The sequence below is a fragment of the Nomascus leucogenys genome, chromosome 6 (assembly GCF_006542625.1).
Source record: "Nomascus leucogenys isolate Asia chromosome 6, Asia_NLE_v1, whole genome shotgun sequence".
NCBI classification, from domain to species: domain Eukaryota; kingdom Metazoa; phylum Chordata; class Mammalia; order Primates; family Hylobatidae; genus Nomascus; species Nomascus leucogenys.
The window spans coordinates 80,462,921-80,483,196 of NC_044386.1; the positions used below are offsets into that span (position 1 = coordinate 80,462,921).

The 20,276-nt window shown below is 43.1% G+C and overlaps 1 protein-coding gene across 1 annotated transcript in view; it reads right to left on the reverse strand.

The window, feature by feature from the left end:
* The window catches only part of RORA (RAR related orphan receptor A), a 739,200-nt gene extending 737,956 nt beyond the window's left edge, over positions 1-1,244 (reverse strand). The window contains exon 1 of the mRNA XM_030814505.1: positions 978-1,244. Within this exon, the coding sequence (XP_030670365.1) occupies positions 978-1,143 (166 nt within the window). The 5' untranslated portion in view covers positions 1,144-1,244. The remainder of the gene's footprint in view (positions 1-977) is intronic.
* Between the last annotated feature and the right edge of the window lie 19,032 nt (positions 1,245-20,276).

Sequence of the window (20,276 nt, forward strand, 5' to 3'; positions counted from 1 at the left end):
AAATCGCCAGGGGAGGAGAAAACATCTCTTGCACTATCCAACCAGCATGCAACTTGCACTGACCATCCCCAGGTTCCTGCAGAAACGCTTGGAACCTCCGAGAGGGAAGGATTCCCAGAGCAGAAATAAGTTTGGGTGCTTGCTTTTGTAGACGCTCCCTCCGAATGCGCGTGGAGCGCCCCACAGGACCGCCGCCCTCTGCGCGTTGGCGCGCACACGCCCCCCGCCAGCCTGGGCGCCGGGCTCCGAACCCCCGGTCTGCAAACTTGCGCATCTCCCCTCGCCGCGCCCGCCAGACAACTTGGCGAACAGCTCGCTCGCCCGCACCCCGCTTCCTTCGGCCCTTCCTTCAAATCCCAAACGCACCGCCGTGCTCCAGAGGTGTCCACGTCGCCCCCAGACCCCGGAGCGCCCCCTCTCCACCCCCGGGGCTTCCCAGGTCGCTCACTCTTCCCGCCCCCCGCCCAGACCTGAGAGGGACCGAAAACACACCCCCGACTCGGGCAGCCAGGGCCGAAACTGTCAAGAGGAGAAAAGGTAAAGCGGAAGGAGGGTGGCCATAAACAGATTTTTTTGCCCCTTCTTAAAAGGACACTGCCGCTTTAAAAGTTTCTTTCCCGGGCCCCCACTCCCCGCATCTCCGTATTTTGGGGGAGCGTATTTAATTGAGGCAACGCAGCTTTCCTCCTGTGTTTGCAGAAAAATCAAAGCCAGGGGGGTGAGCCCGCCGGCTGTCAACCTTCCCGCCGCCTCCCCCGCCCCCCTCTGCTCCCGCAAGCCGAGAACGGGCTGCAAAAGTTTGCAACATTTCTGGGGGGCGGAGGGGGGAGGGGAGGGGGGTCCTCCGGGCTCGGGGCGCCGCCGCAGGCTCGCGCGCGGCCGCCGGACCCCGCGCCCCGGGCGCCGGCTCCCGGCCGCCCCCCGCTCCGCGCCCGGGCTCCCGCCGCCCCCTCCCCAGCCCCTCTCCAGCCTCCTACCTCTGCTGGTGCTGGAATAGCTCTGTCTGCGCACCGGGGCAGGCGGCTCGCTCTTGCGGGCGGATTCCTGGTTCAGCGGGGTCTCCCTGGAGCCGGCGGCCGCGTCCGCGCCGCTGCTGCCTGGCTCGCTGGCGGCGGGGTCGGGGGCTGCCGGAGCTGACTCCATGTTTTTTCCCAATGTAGAGATCGCTGGAGATGGCGAGCTCCGAGACTCCCTCTATCTTCTGTTTTCAGAGCAACTCTATGGTACCAAAAAAAAAAAAAAAAAAAAAAAAAAAAAAAAAAAAAAAGGAGAAGGCGACCGGCGAGAGCAGGAGGGAGAGAGCAGGCGGCGGCGGGCGGGCGAGCGAGAGCGCGAGGGAGCGCGCGGAGTGTCTGGGTGGACGTGTGTGTGCGCCCGAGAGGGGACAAGAGGCGGGTCTGGCCACAGGCAGCGCTAGCGAGAGCTTCTCCAGCCGGCCCCCACACCCACATTCCCCACCCTCCAGACCCCAGACCGAGAGCCACAGACTGGCTGCCAATTTTGGGAGGTGGGGAAAAGAGGGGAGGAGGAGAGCAGAGCCTCCTGCGCCCCAATCCTCCCCTCTCCCCAGCCCAGGGACAGAAATTAAAATCGGTGAGATGATTCCATGCCTACTTCTGAGACTCTCCGGGGAACAGAACTCGTCCCCATCCGCTGCCAGCTTGGGAAGAGACAAATCCGATTGTCCACGTTGGGAAATCGCAGGTAGCCCCCTGCCAGCCCTGCCCAGGGCTGAGGAGAAACTAAAAAGGAATTAGAACGGGGCTGACATCCCAAGGAAGGCGGAGGATGGGAGGACGTGGCACTTTTTACTTTTGGATGGGACGGCCAGTGGGTTTCCAATCTTGGTTAAAGACGTCTGTGTCTAAAACAGATTTTGTGAATCTAGAAGCGCCATGGACAGTTTCTGGCATGGTTGAAAGAGGTCGCTTTCAGCTCCTTTGCTGTTTGTCCGCGAAGGATCCAGAAACCATTTGGCAGGGCATTTTCTACTGAAGAAAACTTTGGCCTGTTTGGTCGATGACTATCTAAGCTGGATAAAACATGCCACGCTGCATCTAGCTCAAGCGTGGCTGCTAATTGTCAATTCCCACTGGTACTTTTCCTATTAAATGTACAGTCTCATCCATAAAAGGTAGATATACTGGAGAGGCATTACTAATGCCCGGATAACATTCAGATAATTAACAGCTCCTAATAATTCGTATTATTATAGGCATCATTCTACACCCTCCTCCCATTGAAATACATTCATCCCCTAGTAGGTACCTAAAACTCCAGGAAAGCAGATAATTGCATCATTGTTACCTTGACCCCAAATTCCAAGATGAAGGAATTGAAAGAATACAAATTGAAAGAATGGAAAATATTCCAATGGTAGTAGCCTGATTTCTCTGCCTTCATACTCAATCTACCACTTTCTTTTGCCTGCGAAGACACTGTGGAAATACGCCCCACCTTCCTTTCAAAAGGATCCAAAATTTTGACAATAAATAATATTATTATAGGCCAGAAGGTGGCATAAATATGTGTGCTTCAGAGCGTGGGGTAGGCGAAGGGAATTGGGGGACATTTTTCTTTTGCTAACTTCCTGGTTTGGAAAAATGCTTTAAAAAATAGTAAGTAGGGGAAACCCAGTTAGCTAATCCTTCAGAGGAACCTCCATATGCCAAATTTCACACATAGTTTCTGTTACTGTTACTGATCTTGATCTTATCTCAAATACACAATGCCCTTTGCCATAGTCTGTGTACTAATCAGCAAAACCTGTGGTCCACTCTTCGGGGTGATGTAAATGAGATGTGAACAGTCCTGATACCTTAATCCTGTCTCTGCAAGGATCCTTGGCTTTAGCCTGTCCGCTGGCACCTACAAATAATGCACAATTGTCTCCTCCATCCCAAATCAGATGTGTGGGTTTCCCCACACATCAAAGCACAGATTTCCAGAGCAGCCTTCACACCATTTACCATTGGTTAGCCTGTTAGTAATGTTCTTGATGCAATTGACCTGGCTTGTTATACTTGACTTTTCTAAGGAAACAAATTTATCAAAGTGTACAGTGTAAGAAACAACTTCCTCTGGGACAGTGAACATCTCAGAATACATCAGCTGCCTCATGTTTATTTTAGAATGCTTTAAAAAATACTCGTCACATTAAATTTCACCAGTAATTCTATTTGGGATGCAAATGACTTTAAAAGTATCCCTGGTTTCCTTTTACGTACCAATAGCAACTTGTTAACATTTTTTATTAAGTCTGTTCCCCTTGGACCTTTAATGAGTTTCTTACTGTTCTCCTTTAACTAAGGTGATATTTAGTCACCCCGAAAAGACCATCTAGAAAATGGTCGTAATGACCTGAATCAATTAAAATAGACTCTATATTCCCTTCAGAAAAAGATCGCAGCTCCAAAAAGCCATTTCTCCTAACTCTCTAAGACAATTACTGCTTCTGCAATTTAAAACAATTGGGAACGCAAGTTCTTTCCCCAAGGGAAAAAATAAAAGTGAGTTAGATACATTCCTTGACTGTCAATCACTGTGAGTAAAGTGTAAATTACCTGGATTGGGGAAGCATTTGAAACCTGAAAAGCACAGTGATTAGGTTTATATTTCTTTCCTTCCCTCATGATCCCTTTCGGATTACTAATTAAGGCTTTCCAATTTTCCAAATATTTGGAGAGATGGGAGCCTTCCTTAGACTCTGCTCATTGACAAAGGGCAACAGTGTTTGCTTAAAAATGGTTATTTTACTTTGCACCACTGAGTTCTCTGAAAATGGCTTAGAAAAGCTATGCTTGTGGAAGAGATCAGCCTAAATTCAGTTTTTTTGTAACTCCTCTTTGCAACACCACAGCGATCCCCCCCTACCTCCTTGCCAATCCCAGGCTCCTCTCCTGATGGTAACATTACTTTTCTCCTACTCTAAGGTATAATTACTGGGAACCTCAAAGTTAACTTTGACTCCTCTCTTTTGCTCCTGCCCCTAGTTCTCCACATCCTAACATGCTTGCCAAGTGCTATAAATTCTACCTACATGACATATGCCCCTCCTTTCTGCAGCCATCCATGCAGTTCCAGACATTATTGCTTACCTAAACCATCTCAGTAACCTCTTAAATAACTGGCCTTCAGTCTCATAACCATTCTAATCCATTCCAGATAGTACTGCCAAGTTAATTACCCTGAACTACAGCTCTCATTTCCCACCATGTCACTCCCCTACTTACAAGACTTTAATGGCTCCCCATTGCCCACGCAATTAACAACTAACTAGTCAACACGGTATTGAAGGCTCTATCTCCCTGTCTCTGCACTCCTATACCAAGGATGGCAAGTCGATCTCGTCATGTGGAAAGATGTGGGCTGTGATTGATTTATGTTATCTCCCATGGGTGGAGGATAGGGAGTGTGACACTCCTGGCAGGAGTTTGTCAAACTGTCTTACATCCTTATGTAATCTCCACAATCCATGTGCAGTACTCAGGCCAGGCCACATGCTGCTGCCTGCTCCCCCTCCTACTTCTAGTCCGTGATACACAGATAGTTGCCTCTGCCTCTTCTCCCTAAAGGCCCTCCCTGCCTTCTCTGTTTACTGAAATCTACCTTCCTTTCAAAGTTAATTCTAAATGACGGCTCCTCTGTGGAGCCTTCCCTGATTTACCCCAAACCAAATACTTTAACTATCTTAGTGCTTTGCACCCCTCCTAAGGCATTTGGTCTGCTTCATCTACCTTGTATTGTGGTTGTTTGAACATTTGCTTTATCCTCCCTGGTGGAAGACATGCTCCTTAAAAACAGGGACTGTGCCTTTGCACATAGTAGGCATTCATTAGAATTACTGGATTTGGGGAATGCAGTTGACGAAGTCATCATAAAGTAGCATGTCCACATGGTAATTCCATTACCCAACAAGAATGAAAACCTAAGCATTTCAACTTTCAATCACTTGAAATAAGCCTTTCCTTCTTGGATAAAAGATTCATCAGCATGTATGTGCTGTTAAAATTTATATATGCAAAAAAAGTTGACAGTTATTTTCTTGCATTTCTTGAGAGGGAGAGAAGGGAAATGATGGAAATACATAGTAGAATTTCCTTGGGAGTATGGAGCTTTCTACAACATGCACAAGAACAAAGAAGACAGAAAATTAAAACTGAGTGCCCAGACAACAAGTTTTCCTTCTTTCAAGAAAGCATCCAGAAGCTGAAGCTGGGCTATGTGCTGAAAATAGAAGACACACCAATGAAAATGCAGCACTGCTCTTGGGCATGGGAGGGGCTCCATCTCACTGCTTGTCATCAAGTTGTCCCCCAGCTGGTAAAGTCCAGGGTAAGAAGGAGCCAGAGAATCAATGATGTAAACCTGATGTCCTCCTGGGTGGTAACAGGAGAGCCAGACTTGCCAGACATGAGGAAATAAAGACGAAGATTGAAACATGCAGAGTCCACCCTGGATGATCCACTCCACCCATGCGCATTTTATAGGTGAGGAAATGAAAACATAGAGAAGAAAAGTGACTCGCCCAAGGCCACACAACTAATCAGTGGCATGATGTGACAGTGTCAGACTGCCTGATGTCAACGCCCAACTCTGCCACGTGCTGGCAATGTGGTAAAGGGAAAGTCACTAACCATTTCTATGCCTCTATTTCTTCATCCATAGATGAATAATTGTTGGGGTTAGATGAGATGATCCTTCTGCAATCTTGGCACTCAAAATTCTGCTGTTATCATTATGCATCTTACAAGATGTTATAAAATTCTGTATAGCACTGTCCAGTACTAGTCATTAGCCAAATGTGTCTATTGATTTCTTAAAATGTGGTGAGTTCAAATTGAGATGTGTGATAACTGTTAAAATCCACACTGAATTTCAAAGACTTAGTACAAAAATGTAACGTGTCTCATTAATACTTTTTTATTGATTGCATGTCAAAATGATCAGAGTTTAGATATATTGGGTTAAGTGAAATATTTAAATTAATTTCATCTCTTTTAACTTTTTAAAATCTGACTACTAGAAAACTTAAAATTACTGTGTGGTTGAAAGTATTGTCTATTGGAAAGTGCCGGTATGGACCATCTCCAGCTCATAGTAGGTATTATAAAAATTTAATAAGAGTAACTTCTGGGGCTCAAAAGGTAGCATCCAGCCAGGCACTGTGCCTCACACCTATAATCCCAGCACTTTGGGAGGCCAAGGCAAGCAGATCACTTGAACCCAGGAGTTTGAGACCAGCCTGGGCAACATGGTAAAACCACTTCTCTACCAAAAAATACAAAAATTTAGCCAGGTGTGGTGGCACACACCTGTAGTCCCAGTTACTAGGAAGGCTAAGGTGGGAGGATCACTAGAGCCTGAGAAGTCAAGGTTGCAGTAAGCCATGATGATTGTGCCACTATATTTCAGCCTGCCCAACAAAGTGAGACCAGTCTCAAAAAAACAAACAAACAAACAAAAAAAAAGAGTTAGCATCTGTCTTGTCACTTCACAAAATTTTAATTGTGCTGCTGCTATTTGCAGGGCATTATGCTGGATGCTAAGGAAAACAGAGACAAAGGTATTGTGTCTTGTAGGAAAGGTAAGATGTGCACATCAAAACTAAGTGCAACTGTATGCCTCTGTTAAAATCCTTTAGGGATGAGGCTTACACTGCCCTAGAGACCTCCATAAAGCAGCTAATAATCTTTCAAGGACATGAAGCAAGGAAGACCCTGTCTTGGGCAGCAAATGTTCCTTTTGATAACTTCTAGAACTAGGGCTGAGGAATTGGAGAAGAGAAAGGCATTTGACAAGCGGCAAATGCCAGGGGACATGAGGAACAGTTCTTCTGTAGCCCAGTGTTTCCAGCAGCTTCACCTGAACTTCACCTGGGTGAGATGAAGGGATGTTGTATTGGCCTTAGTATCCTTCATAGACCCATTATGACCCCACTGAGATTGAGTTCACTAATATCTCTGGCTGGCTTTGGAACACACGAGGGTAAAGAAGGCTGGATTGTAAGCTCCTTGAGGGCAGGGACCTTGTCTCACTTGTTCACCTGTGCATCCCCAGTGCCAAGCACTGTATCTAATACATGATAAATGCAATATTTGTTGACAAATGGATTGAATAATGAGGTAGGGTCAAAATAAAAAAGAAAACTTAATAAATCAACAAATAATGGAGTACGATTGATTGAATACCCACTAAGTTCAAGAAACTTTCTCGTGTCTGATACGTATTTTATAGATTACGTTCTCCCACTTTGCCATAAAGCAATTTATTTTCTCTAAGATTGCATTTTTTCCAGCTATAAAATGGACATGATGACTTTTTAAACCACTTATATCACAGTGGTGTTGGTGAGGGGCAGATAACATAGATGAAAGTGATTTGGACATTCTAGAGTAGTCCACCCAATAGAACCATGTATGTGTTCAATGTGATTATCACACCAACGTGGCTATTGAGTACTTGAGACACAACTAGTATGAGTGAGAAACTGGAATTTTTCCCCTTTAAATAGACTATTTTTAGAGCAGAAAAAGTGAGCACAAAGTAGAGAAATATCCCACATATTTCCTATCCCAACACAGGCACAGGCCCTGTCACTGTCAACATCTGGCATCAAAGGGTACATTTATTACAATAGATGAACCTACATTGACACATCATAATCACTCAAAGTCCATAATTTACACTGGGGTTCACTCTTGGTGTTGTTCATTCTCTGGATTTTGACAAATGTAAAATGACATGCATCCACCATGATAGTATCATATAAGGTAGTTTCACTGCCCTGAAAGTCCTCTGTGCTCTTCCTATTCATCTCTCCCTTCCCCCAACCCTGGGCAACCATTGATCTTTTTACTGTCTCCAAAGTTTTGCCTTTTCCGAAATGGCATGTAGTTGGACTCATACAGTGTACAGCCTTTTCAGATTGGCATCTTCACTTAGTAATGTGCATTTAAGGTTTCTCCATGTCTTTTCGTGGCTTGGTAGCTCATTTCCTTTTAGCACTAAATAATATTCCATTATGTGGATGTACCGTGGTTTATACATTCACCTACTGAAGGACATCTTGGTTGCTTCCGAGTCTTGGCAATAATAAATGAGGCTGCTATAAACATGCATGTGCAGGTTTTTGTTTGAACATAAGTTTTCAACTCCTTTGGGTCATTACCAAGGGGCACAATTGCTGGACTGTATGTAAGGGTATGTTTAGTTTTGCAGGAAACAGCCAAACTGTCCTACAAGGTGGCTGTACCATTCTGCAGTCCCACTAGCAGTGAATGAGATTTCCTGTTGCTCCATATCCTCACCAGCATTTAGTGTTGTCAATGTTCTGGACTTTCGCCATTCTAATATTCATGTGACTGGTATCTCATTTTTGTTTTAATTTGCTTTTCCCTAATGACATAAGATGTGCAGCATCTTTTCATATGCTTATTTGCCATCTGTATATCTTCTTTGGGAGGTGTCTGTTCAAATCTTTGGCCTTTTATTCATGGGTTTTTTGTTGTTGTTGAGTTTTAAGAGTTCTTTGGCTATTTTGGAGAGCAGTCTTTATTAGATGTATCTTTCCAAATATTTTCTCCCAGTCAGTGCTTGGCTTCTCACTCTCTTGACACTCTTTCACAGAAGAGAAGATTTTTAATTTTAATGAAGACCAGCTTATCAACTATTCCTTTCATCAATTGTGCCTTTGGTGTACGTATGTGAAGGCATCTAGATTTTCTCCTATGCTGTCTTTTTTTTTTTTTTGAAACAGAGTTTTGTTCTTGTTGCCCAGTCTGGAGTGCAATTGCTTGATCTCAGCTCACCTCAACTTCTGCCTCCCGGGTTCAAGCAATTCTCCTGCCTCAGCCTCCCGAGTAGCTGGGATTACAGGTGCCTGCCACCACACCCAGCTAATTTTGTATTTTTACTAGAGACAGGGTTTCTCCATGTTGGTCAGGCTGGTCTCAAACTCCCAACCTCAGGTGATCTGCTTGCCTCGACCTCCCAAAGTGCTGGGATTATAGGTGTGAGCCACCGTGGCCAGCCTCCTATGCTGTCTTTTTAGAGTTTTATAGTTTTACATTTTAAAGTATACAATCCATTTTGAGTTAATTTGTGTGAAAGGTATAAGGTCTGTGTCTAGATGCACTACTTTGCATTGGGATGTCCAGTTGTTCCAGCATCATTTGTTGAAATGACTATATTTTCACCAATGTATTGCCTTTGCTCTTTTGTCAAAGATCTGTTGACTACATTTATGGGTATCCATTTTAGAGCTGTCTATTCTGTTCCATCGATCTATTTGTCTATTCTTTTAGAAATACCATACTGTCTTGATTAGTATAGCTTGGAACTGGATTTTTAATTTCATTTAACTTCAGTTAACTTAACATTAAATAGCCACATGTGGCCACTGGTCACTGCATTTGACAATGCAGATTGTTAATGTTAAATTTTACTCTTTTGACTTCCTAAGCCCATCCTCACATGGTTACTCATTCGTAGGTTTTAGGATCTATAAATATTTATTTTGTATCTGCCATGTCAAAGACCTGTAGGAAATTCTAAGATGAATCAGATAGATTGTACATCCTTTATGAAAAGCTAAGACAAGTTCATAAGCACCTGTACTTTTCCATAGAATGGCTTCAGGGTCTCAGAAGAAGAAGCCAATATTTCTTGTTGGAGAAATCAGAGAAGTCTTCCTTGCAAAGGAGGCATTTCATGAGTTGTTTTTGCTGGACTCAGGACTACTGATACAAATTTGGGAAGTGGTTATGGGAGTAGATGAACTTTTTGCAAAGGAAGTTGAGGTTGCTGACTACGTTTGTATTCTCCAGGTGGACCTATTCTTAGTGTTGCACATAAAGACGTTTTCATTAAGGAAATGCATAAGAATCTTCTCTGTCAAGGCAATGTGCCACATGGAATCGATCTCACACATACATAATTTTTCACCTTACATTTCTGGTTTTCAAAGTGTGGTCTGCAGACCAGCAGCATCAGCGTCACCTGATGGACTTAATAGAGATGCAGATTCTCAGGCCTCAGCCACACTTAGCTGAGTTACAAACTCTGGGGGTGGGGTCCAGCAATCTGTGCTGTCACGAGTCATCCTGATGATTCTGATGCACACTCAAGTTTGATAATAACTGTCCTATATTCAAGACCACCTGATTAATAAATGCACTTATATGAATGCCATAAATCCTAAAAGAGGGCTTTTCTGGGAGATGAGACCTATGCTTCTGTGGGCCTAACTATCGTTTGACTTATTATTGCAGCACAGTCACAAAATTCCCAGCACCATGTAAGAAACCCTATCATAGCTAAGGCTATGTATGTCTGATCATTTTGGTAGTAGTTATATAGAGAGGGCTTTTTCTCTGTTTTTCCACAAAAACTTGGAGAGGGCTTAAATTTGAAAATTAAAAAAAAAGGAAAGGAAAAGGAAAAAAAAGCTGTCAAATTAGCCTGGGGCACTGATGATTCAGAATGCTAGTTCTGCCCTGGTGAAGATAGATATTTAGATGGCAGCCCTGTGTGAAACTGAGTAAGAAATCAGCAGGAAATATTTTCTGCTTAACAGATCAGAAGGGTGACAAAGACAGTAGCACTGTTCCAAAAAGCTACATCATGGCAGGCATGATGGGTCAAACCTTCCTTTAGAAAAAGTTATAAGTTGTCTTTTTCTCTCATGCAAGAAGAAATGTTCAATTATCCAAAATGTTGGCCATCTCACTAAATAATCTTTTTCTTATTTTAGATATGTCAATTACCTCTTACGCAAAAATGCTGCCTAGCAAACCACCCCCAAACTCAGTGGCTTACAGCAATAACACTTCCTTCTCATTCTTATATCTATGGGCAGGCTAGGGTTCAGCTACATTTGGCTCCAGGCTGGTAATTGGGTTTGGTTCTGCTGTATGTGTCTCTTCCTAGGACAGTGGTTGACTGAAGCATGCTCTTCTCCTGGCAAGAAAACAGGTGCACATAAGAGCAAGCCCATCTGCCAAGCAGCTGTCAAATCTTAGCACACATCACATTTATGAACACTCCATTGGCCAAAACAAACCACATGGCCAAATCCACAGTCAAAAGGTGGGGAAATATCTTCTACCCACCAAGAGATTATAGCAAGGGTGTCACTGCATAGCCCTACTACAGGGGAGTGAATGACTGAGGACAATCAGTCACCCAGGATGGCTTATTGCTAAATCAGAAGTTCTCAAGCTTGGCTGCACATTGTAATCACTGGGGGAGCTTTACAAAGTTCTGATGCCTGGGTCCCACCCCCAGAGATTGTGGCTTAATTGGTTTGGGGTACAGCCCAGGCTGAGAGTAGTAAAAGCTCCCCAGGTAATTTGAATGAGCAGCCAAGTCTGAGAACCATTGGTGTTAAACCAAATGCTATTGATTAAACAAATGTAATTTTGACTACTGCTTTGGGGAGGACCTTTTCCCATTCATTTTGGGAACTCCCCATCTTTTAAAACCTTTTACAATTAAAGCACATTACTGTGTCAGATGCAATTTCAGTTCCCTCCAGTAAGCAGCCTTGGGTCAGGTTCATAAAAAGGTATCATCAGAGATTTTCTTAGTGTTGAATTCTAATGAATTGCTGGTGATTCTGTGTGTTACTTATCTATCGTTAAAGTTAAAACACTGGTGTGGGTGCTAATTGCTGTCTACATTTCCAAAGAAGCCTTGTATGGGAGTGGAGCATCTTGCTGTATCATTAGAAGTTAGGATCTGTCTTCTCTCAAGGCATAGGACACTTGCTCAGATAATGTACATTTTATTTTGCTTTTCATTTATTTTTGTATTTTCTATATGTAAATACATTGAGAAAGATTTCCTTTTTTGGGTGACTTCTGGCACTCAAAATTCTATAAATACATGGACGTTGTAAAGGAGCTTATAAAGGTTTTGAGGACCTTATAAAGATATCTTCTAAGGTTTTGTTTATTTTATTTTATTTTTGCCATACATTTTGGAAAGCGATGCATGGAGCTGATTACAATTGGCACCCTCATCATTTATAAGCCATGTTTCTTCCCATAGGAGATTTTGCCACTTAAGGGTCTCTGTATATTTTTAGTCTTAAAAAGTTTCATGTTATTTATTCCATCACTAATTTTATTTCACAGTTTTCAGTTTGGGGTATTTTTAAACTTGTTTATGACACTGTAAAAATAAAAATATTGCATCATACCCCCTTTTCTGACTTTTTTTTTCTGTGTGTAAGGAAAACAATATTTTAAGGATGAATCTATGTTTTAGAAAATGCTTCATATCTTTCATGGATCTTCTAGACATAGTGATCAAGCAAAACATCCTCCCACAATTTCCCAATATGATGTCTGGCTCATAGAGAGCTCATTTGTTGGAAAAAGAAGAAGATAAATAATCAGTCTGCATATTATTTCACCCCTCAATTGATTGCTGGCTGTCAGGATGCTTGAGATTTTGAATAACCAATCAAATTATTAATTTTTGGATGAAATTCCATAATGCTTTGGCTAATTATTGATGCATATGCAGATTAGGGGGAGCTCTGTGTAGAGCAACAAAAATGTCAGTGTCTAAGAAGAAGAAAAAAAAGATACATCTGCCCTGCACATGAGTCACTGGGAATATATTGGATACATTTATCAGAGTAGGAAGCACTATAGAGTCAATAACATTTCACTTTGACACTTCACATCCAAAAGTTAGATCCACAAATATTTTCTTCCTGGGGACATGTTGTCATAATAAAGAAAATAAAGCTTTGGGACTACACAGCTGTTACCCTTCATATTTATTCCTTGATGACATGCCCCACCAAAAAATGCATCATCAGGCACCAACCACCTCTTTATTGCAGGGGGCTGAAGGCAGGTGTCCTAGACCTGCTGCCAAAAAGCTGTGTGACTTTGGAGAAGTTGCTAAACATCTCCGAGTTTCAGTTTTTCTTTTTTTTCATCTGATAGATTAAATGGTTTCCAAACCACCCCCTGCAATTCATTTTATTGCCTAGAGAATACTTGGCACTACAAAAGACACAGTGTTGGAGGGAGCTGTGTTTCAAGAGATGGATAAAAGCAGATGTTCAATATGGAAGATGTTATGGGTGGAATGTTCTGGTGCTGAAGACATTCATTAAACCGATACATAACACTAGACATTTGGAAAATAGACAGGGTCCTTAAGTGACAGGAGGAAACCAGTGAGGTCAGTGAAGAATTGGCCAAAGTCACTCACAGAATTGGTAACTGAATGAAAGAAGGACCTGGAACTCAAAACTCCCCATTAGTGCCCTTTCCTCTGCCCCAGGCTGCTTCTTTGGCCCAAGTTCAGCAGCCTTGAGATTTACTGGCAGCTCTCACTGTTTGGCTGCCGAAAGGGCACTTTAACTTACCCTTTGTTTTAGTGTGAAAAAAGGGATCTTTGAGGGCAGGCACAGCCTACCAGATTGGAGAATGTGGACCGAAGTATGGCCAGTCTTTCAAGTTCACTGTGACCTGCACTATAACCAAATGATCGTACAAGGTCAGCAATCAGTCCTGGTCTTAACCAAGTGTTCAGGCTGGATTTGAGTTAATTTGACTGTACTTCCTTGATCCATTTGGGCAAATGGTGCCACTTTTCAATCTCAGGGGTGCCCCAACACTGCCTCCAGAGGAGATGTGGTTAAGACTCGGAACCCCTACCTTCACAGTTGGGCTTGGGCCTCAGGGGGAAATATCAGCATGCCTTGAAACATACTAGGGTTGTTACTTGCATTATCACGTGGAATCCTCAGTGCTAGGAACTGAGTGGTGGAATCCTTGCTTGGCAAAGAAACAGCCCAGATGTATTAAGGGGTTTGACCAAAGCTCTGTGGTTAATATTCAACAAACGTAGGCTGTCAACCTAGGTCTGTCTACTTCCAGTGCCCATGTTCTTTCCACAACACATTTTCTCTCTAATGCAAAAATAATAAAATGAAAATAAAAGATTAGGCTGAAATCTCAGCCCAGGGAAAAGAAAAGGGGGGGCGGGGGGAAGATGAGTTAGTGAAAATAAAAAGAATTTTAAAACCAGGGTCCAAATTCCAGGTCCTTCTTCTTGATCATCATCCCATCCTCTTCAGCACACACTAGATATTGCTATACAACTAATGACTATTGACCACTCACCCTTCAAGTGCTTTATATTCATTTCCTGTACTTTACAAATATTTCCCACATGGCAATGCAATGAGGCAGCTACTGTTATCACTCATGATGCGGTCGAGGAAACTGGAACACAGGGAGAAGATAAATAGCATGACCAAAATTATGCAACTCATGGTGTCAGAGCTGACATGTGCCATCACCCCCTCCCCATTTCAGACTGACACCAGGTTTGTCCTTGACCACTCAATGTACCTGCCAAATTGTTTAAAGTTCCCAGATAAATCACTTTCCTATCGGGGGAACCTGCCCCCGATAGTCACATAGGTTCTTTTCTGTTTTCCCTAAGTGTCGGCCGGTCTGAGAAATAAAGGGACAGAGTACAAAAGAGAGAATTTTTTTTTTTTTTTTTGAGACGGAATCTCGCTCTGTCACCCAGGCTGGAGTGCAGTGGCGCAATCTCGGCTCACTGCAAGCTCCACTTCCCGGGTTCACGCCACTCTCCTGCCTCAGCCTCTCCGAGTAGCTGGGACTACAGGCGCCCGCCACCACGCCTGGCTAATTTTTTGTATTTTTAGTAGAGACGGGGTTTCACCATGGTCTCGATCTCCTGACCTCGTGATCCGCCCGCCTTGGCCTCCCAAAGTGCTGGGATTACAAGCGTGAGCCACTGCACCCGGCCCAAAAGAGAGAAATTTTAAAGCTGGGTGTCTGGGGGAGATATCACATGTTGGCAGGTTCCGTGATGCCCCCCAAGCCACAAAACCAGCAAGTTTTTGTTGGTGATTTTCAAAAGGAGAGGGAGTGTATGAATAGGGTGTGGGTCACAGAGATCACATGCTTCACAAGGTAATAGAATATCACAAGGCAAATTGAGGCAGGGTGAGACCACAGGACTGGGCGAAATTAAAATTGCTAATGAACTTTTGGGCACGCATTGTCATTGATAACGTCTTACCAGGAGACAGGGTTTGAGAGCAGACAACCGGTCTGACCAAAATTTATTAGGCGGGAATTTCCTTGTCCTAATAAGCCTGGGAGGGCTACGGGAGACCGGGGCTTATTTCATCCCACTGCTGTGACCGTAAAAGACAGACGCCCCCAAAGTGGCCATTTCAGAGGCCTACCCTCAGGGACACATTCTCTTTCTCAGGGATGTTCCTTGCTGAGAAAAAGAATTCAGCGATATTTCTCCCATTTGCTTTTGAAAGAAGAGAAATATGACTCTGTTCCACCTGGCTCACTGGTAGTCAGAGTTTAAGGTTATCGCTCTTGTTCCCTGAACATTGCTGTTATCCTGTTCTTTTTTCAAGGTACCCAGATTTCATATTGTTCAAACACACATGCTCTACAAACAATTTGTGCAGTTAACGCAGTCATCACAGGGTCCTGAGGCAACATACATCCTACCCAGCTTACGAAGATGACGGGATTAAGAGATTAAAGACAGGCATAGGAAATCGCAAGGGTATTGATTGGGGAAGTGATAAGTGTCCATGAAATCTTCACAATTTATGTTTAGAGATTGCAGTAAAGACAGGCGTAAGAAATTATAAAAGTATTAATTTGGGGAACTAATAAATGTCCATGAAATCTTCACAATTTATGTTCTTCTGCCATGGCTTCAGCAGGTCCCTCCAATCGGGGTTAAATCTGTGTAGGACAAAAAGACTAAGAAAGATATACGATTGAAAAGAAACTAGAGTAAGAAGAGAAGGAGTAGGAAAAGCAATGGACCAGGGCAGTGGGGGTGTGCCTCTTTCCCCACAATGCTTATTTTATCGCTACCCTAAAGGGATCCTTCCACATCCTGGTCAGCAGAATTTTCTTAAGGCAAAGGGCCCTGGCTTTTCAGGTTTTGAGAGATCTTAAAGAGCCAGAAATTCAAGTCCTGTGTTCTAGGGACAAAAAAACCTGGATTCAAGTTCAGGTTTTGCTCCAGTCAGCCCTGTGACATCAGGTGAGTCATTGCTTCTCCTGGGCCTTAGATCCCTCATTACTAATATGATGGCCTCAGTAACGACAAAGTCCTTTTCTGTTTTTATAGATAGTGATTCTGTGGAAAGTATGAGTACTTCCCCCACAGAACTCTGAAGTGTTTACAGTATGGGCTTCTCTGGGTTAAGGCACAGAAGACTATCACTAAACTGTGACTTCTATGCAAAAGGAAGTACATTAAATCTATATATACCATTAACCCCTCACTAGTCATTTGTTTTGCTTATTCATATGATTACATCATCATTCCCTCCACTGACAAATTAGTTACCATTTATTGTGGGGCACATAAGTGTGAGGCATTTTACCAGGTAATGAGGATGAAGCTATGACAGCCTAGAGTCTCAGCTCAAGATGCTAGTTGAGGGGGCAGTGGTGGGCATGATGTGGGAATGTGATGAGGTATGCATGAGAATTCATGTATTTGTTTGACCCCATTCATCAGAGATCAGAGTCATCATCATCCATCATCCATCATCCATTAGCAAGTTTTGCTATGCAAAGAGCAGGGGTTTAGAATCTCAGGACATGTGTTCAGACGGCAAGCTCTTTTACCCTGATAAGTCTTTCTCCATGCTGGACTGTATCAAATTATGTTCCATTTCAAGGAACAAAAAACTCAACTCAAAATGTCATAAGCAAAAGGAAAATATGTCATAATGTAAGAGGTACTCTGTTAAGATGGATCTGGGCTGGGCTAATTTTGTAGCTCAGTGATATCAACAAGGGTTTTTCCATTTCTGTTCTCTGCATCCTCTGAATGTCACCTGAATCCCTCATGCTGACAAAATAGCTGCCACTGTTCTAGGTATTACGTCCAGCAGAAGAAGAGGGCTATCTTGTCCTTGTGCCTTTTTTTTTTTTTTTTTTTTTTGAGACAGAGTTTTGCTCTTCCCTCTTGTTGCCCAGGCTGGAGTACAATGGCATGATCTCACATCACCACAACCTCTGCCTCCTGGGTTCAACTGATTCTTCTGCCTCAGCCTCCCGAGTAGCTGGGATTATAGGCCTGCACCACCACACCCAACTAATTTTGTATTTTTAGTAGAAACAGGGTTTCTTCTCCATGTTGGTCAGGCTGGTCTTGAACTTCCAACCTCATTTTTTTTTTAAGAGAGAAGACAATTCCAAGAAGCCCCTCAACAGACTTTCAGTCTTGTGTGTTGGCAAGAACTTATTCACGAGCCTACTTGTAAACCAGCCACTTAAAAAGGAACTGGGAGTACCAGAATTGGCTTAGGCTAATTGAGACTTTATTCCTGAGTTGTTGGAAGGTCACCTTTGCTGGAGGAGTGGGTGCCTGAACACAAGTTCAGTCCTACTAGTAAGCCAGGACCTTCAGCTCCTCAGTTGAAAGGGAAATAACCATTCCTCTTTTGCAAGACTGTTGTGAGTATTAAAATCACGTAGCAAAATTTTGAACATTTTAAACATTTTAAAGCACTCACAGATATAAGGCACTATTATCCCTCTACTATAAAGCAGAGATTCTTAAATCAAGTGAGGATCAGAGTCCCTTAGATGGCTTGTTAAAACAGATTTCTGGGCCCCAGAGTTTCTCATTCAGTATGTCTGGGTGAAATCAGAGAATTCCTTTGTCCAGAAAGGTCCCAGGTGCTGCTGCTGATGGTGGCTCAGGATCATGCTTTGAGAATCCGTGTTCCAGACTATGAGTTTATTGTGCATAAGGACCATGTCTTATTTCTGTTTACATCTCTAGCACTTCAGTGCCTGGTGCACACAGTAGATAGTGAATAATAATAGCTAATATTTATTCTATACTGAGCACGTTATTAATTCTTTTACATGGATTTAATGTGGGGAAAGAAGCACACCCCCACTGCCCTGGTCCACTGCTTTTCCTTTTCTTCCTCCTCCTTCTCTTCTTACTCTAGTTTCTTCCTAATTATGTATCTTTCCTAGTCTTTTTGTCCTACACAAATTTAACAAAGTGAGGACCTTTAATCCTTGCTGTAACATCATGAAGGAGGTACCATTATTACCCCTATCTTACAGATGGATAAAGTGAGGCATAGATGCAGAAGACTAGTAAATGTGAAGCCAAGATTCGAACTCAGATTTATGTCATTCAAGAACCTGTGCAATGAACTAAAACTTTATTCTGAATGTAAGTGGTTGCTGATTGTTTGTTGAATGAATGCATGTAAGATTCTGAAGGAAGGACAAATAACACAGTTGTATGCCGATGAGTTAAAAAACACAAGGCAGAGCTAAAGCATGGGCCAACTCCTTGGGAATGTAGTCCAGGAAAAGCCTTTGACACTGGGGATCCTGGGCAGAAAAGTAGCAGGCAGCACAGTGGGCCCCCTAGGGAGGGAAGATCCCCAGGGAGGTGACTCTAACCAAGGGGAAACAGCTTGCACGCAGGAGCTCCAGTTCACCTCCCTTAGTCATTGGCCTTGGCTTATCTTTCACTGACACAGCAGCCCTGCATGAGATGTGATGAAAACATAAGAGCACCAAGGGGCCTCATTCTCCCCATTTTCCACCCTCGGCTGTCCATGCATTGCAGGGAGAATTCTGAGCATGCATCCCTTGATGTGAAGGAAGCCTTTTTACAGATGTGCATTCACTCTCTAAGTCACCAGGGTACCATTTGGTAAATTGCTGCTGCAAAGCAGTGAATGGTACCCTGGTGGCCTCCCAGACTGATTGTATCCCTAAAAGTGTTTAATTTATCTCGGGGGGGAATTTACACCCTGGGAAAATCTGCTTAAATGTATAAATGAATCTTCTAACCAGCCAAGATTGAAGATATCATAAAATAATAAAGCCAGAAGGCACTCCCTGAAAGCAACAGGTTCATCCCTCTCCTGGCACACACTCATTACACAGTCTCAGGCAGGTGGATGTCCCTGCTGATTTCAGAAGAGCAGAGGAAGGAGGTTCCAGGATGTCATTCCACCTCTCTGATCCTCAGAATATTTTTGCTCACCTCACTTAAATCCCTTCAGCAGTAGCTTTGGCTCATTTCAGTCTTCTCAGCCCCCGGTGAAGATGGAGGACAGATGATCAGCAGCACCCTCTGAGTAAGATCTTAAGCATGATGACAGCCAGTAAACTTCTAGTGGGTCTAAACCTTTTAGGGTTAAGCCCCAGTTTAATGACTTTTCATTCCATTCCTTGATGTAAAATTAAAATGCCAAGAATCACTCTCTCATTGGACAATTTCAATAGCGTCTCAATCAGGATAGACTACGTCACACCGTCATAGTCACCAACCACCAACTCTTAATAGCTTATAGCAACCCAGGTTTGGGTCTTACTCACACCAGTGTTTGCTGCAGGTCAGTAGTGTGGGTTCTGCTCTTCACAGTCATATTTCAAACACTATTGGTCACTGGACCGTGGGAAATCATGCATGGACTCTTGCAGCTTTCACCTGGAGGTGATAGTTGTCACTTCTATTCACATTGCATTAGCCAAAGCAAGTCACGTGGGCTCACCTAACTCAAGAAGGCAGGAAAGGGAAATCCTAACATGTTCCCAGAAGGGAGCATGGGAAATACTTGGTAAATCAGCACTAATGACAACCACAAGGAACATTCCTGTGTGGGAACTTCTTTGAAAAGGTATTTTACATCACATACCTGGAAATACCTGGAAAATAGTTCAGTGAAGTTGTGAGCATGTATATGCAACAGGAAGATGAATCTCCAGTTTTGTGTTTTGCTAGCAAATGCACTTTTGGGGGGAGCTATGTCTATTTCAAAAAAATTAATATTTCCATCTCATGTAATAGGATCACATTCAAGGGGCAGTGGAGGAGGAGAGAGATGTAAATTCAAATGAGCTAGTGTCTGAATCTATACTACAGGCTGAGAGTAAAAATTGAGTTAAGAAACTGTCCCTAGTCTTAAAGAACATAGAGTCCATAAAGGAGATAGTCAAATTAATACTTATATTCACTATAATGCATTATACCATAATGGGTAAATATACAAGTTTTGGGATCAAAAAACCTGAATAGGCATCCCAGGTTCTATCTACTCAAGTGTCCTCCTCACAGATTGTCCATAATCAGAGTGGCCTACTTCAGAGGGCTTCTGAGAATTAAAGTAGGCAATCTATGTAAAACATTTATAGCACATACTAGATGAAATGCTCGAAAAAACATTTTATTGGAATGAG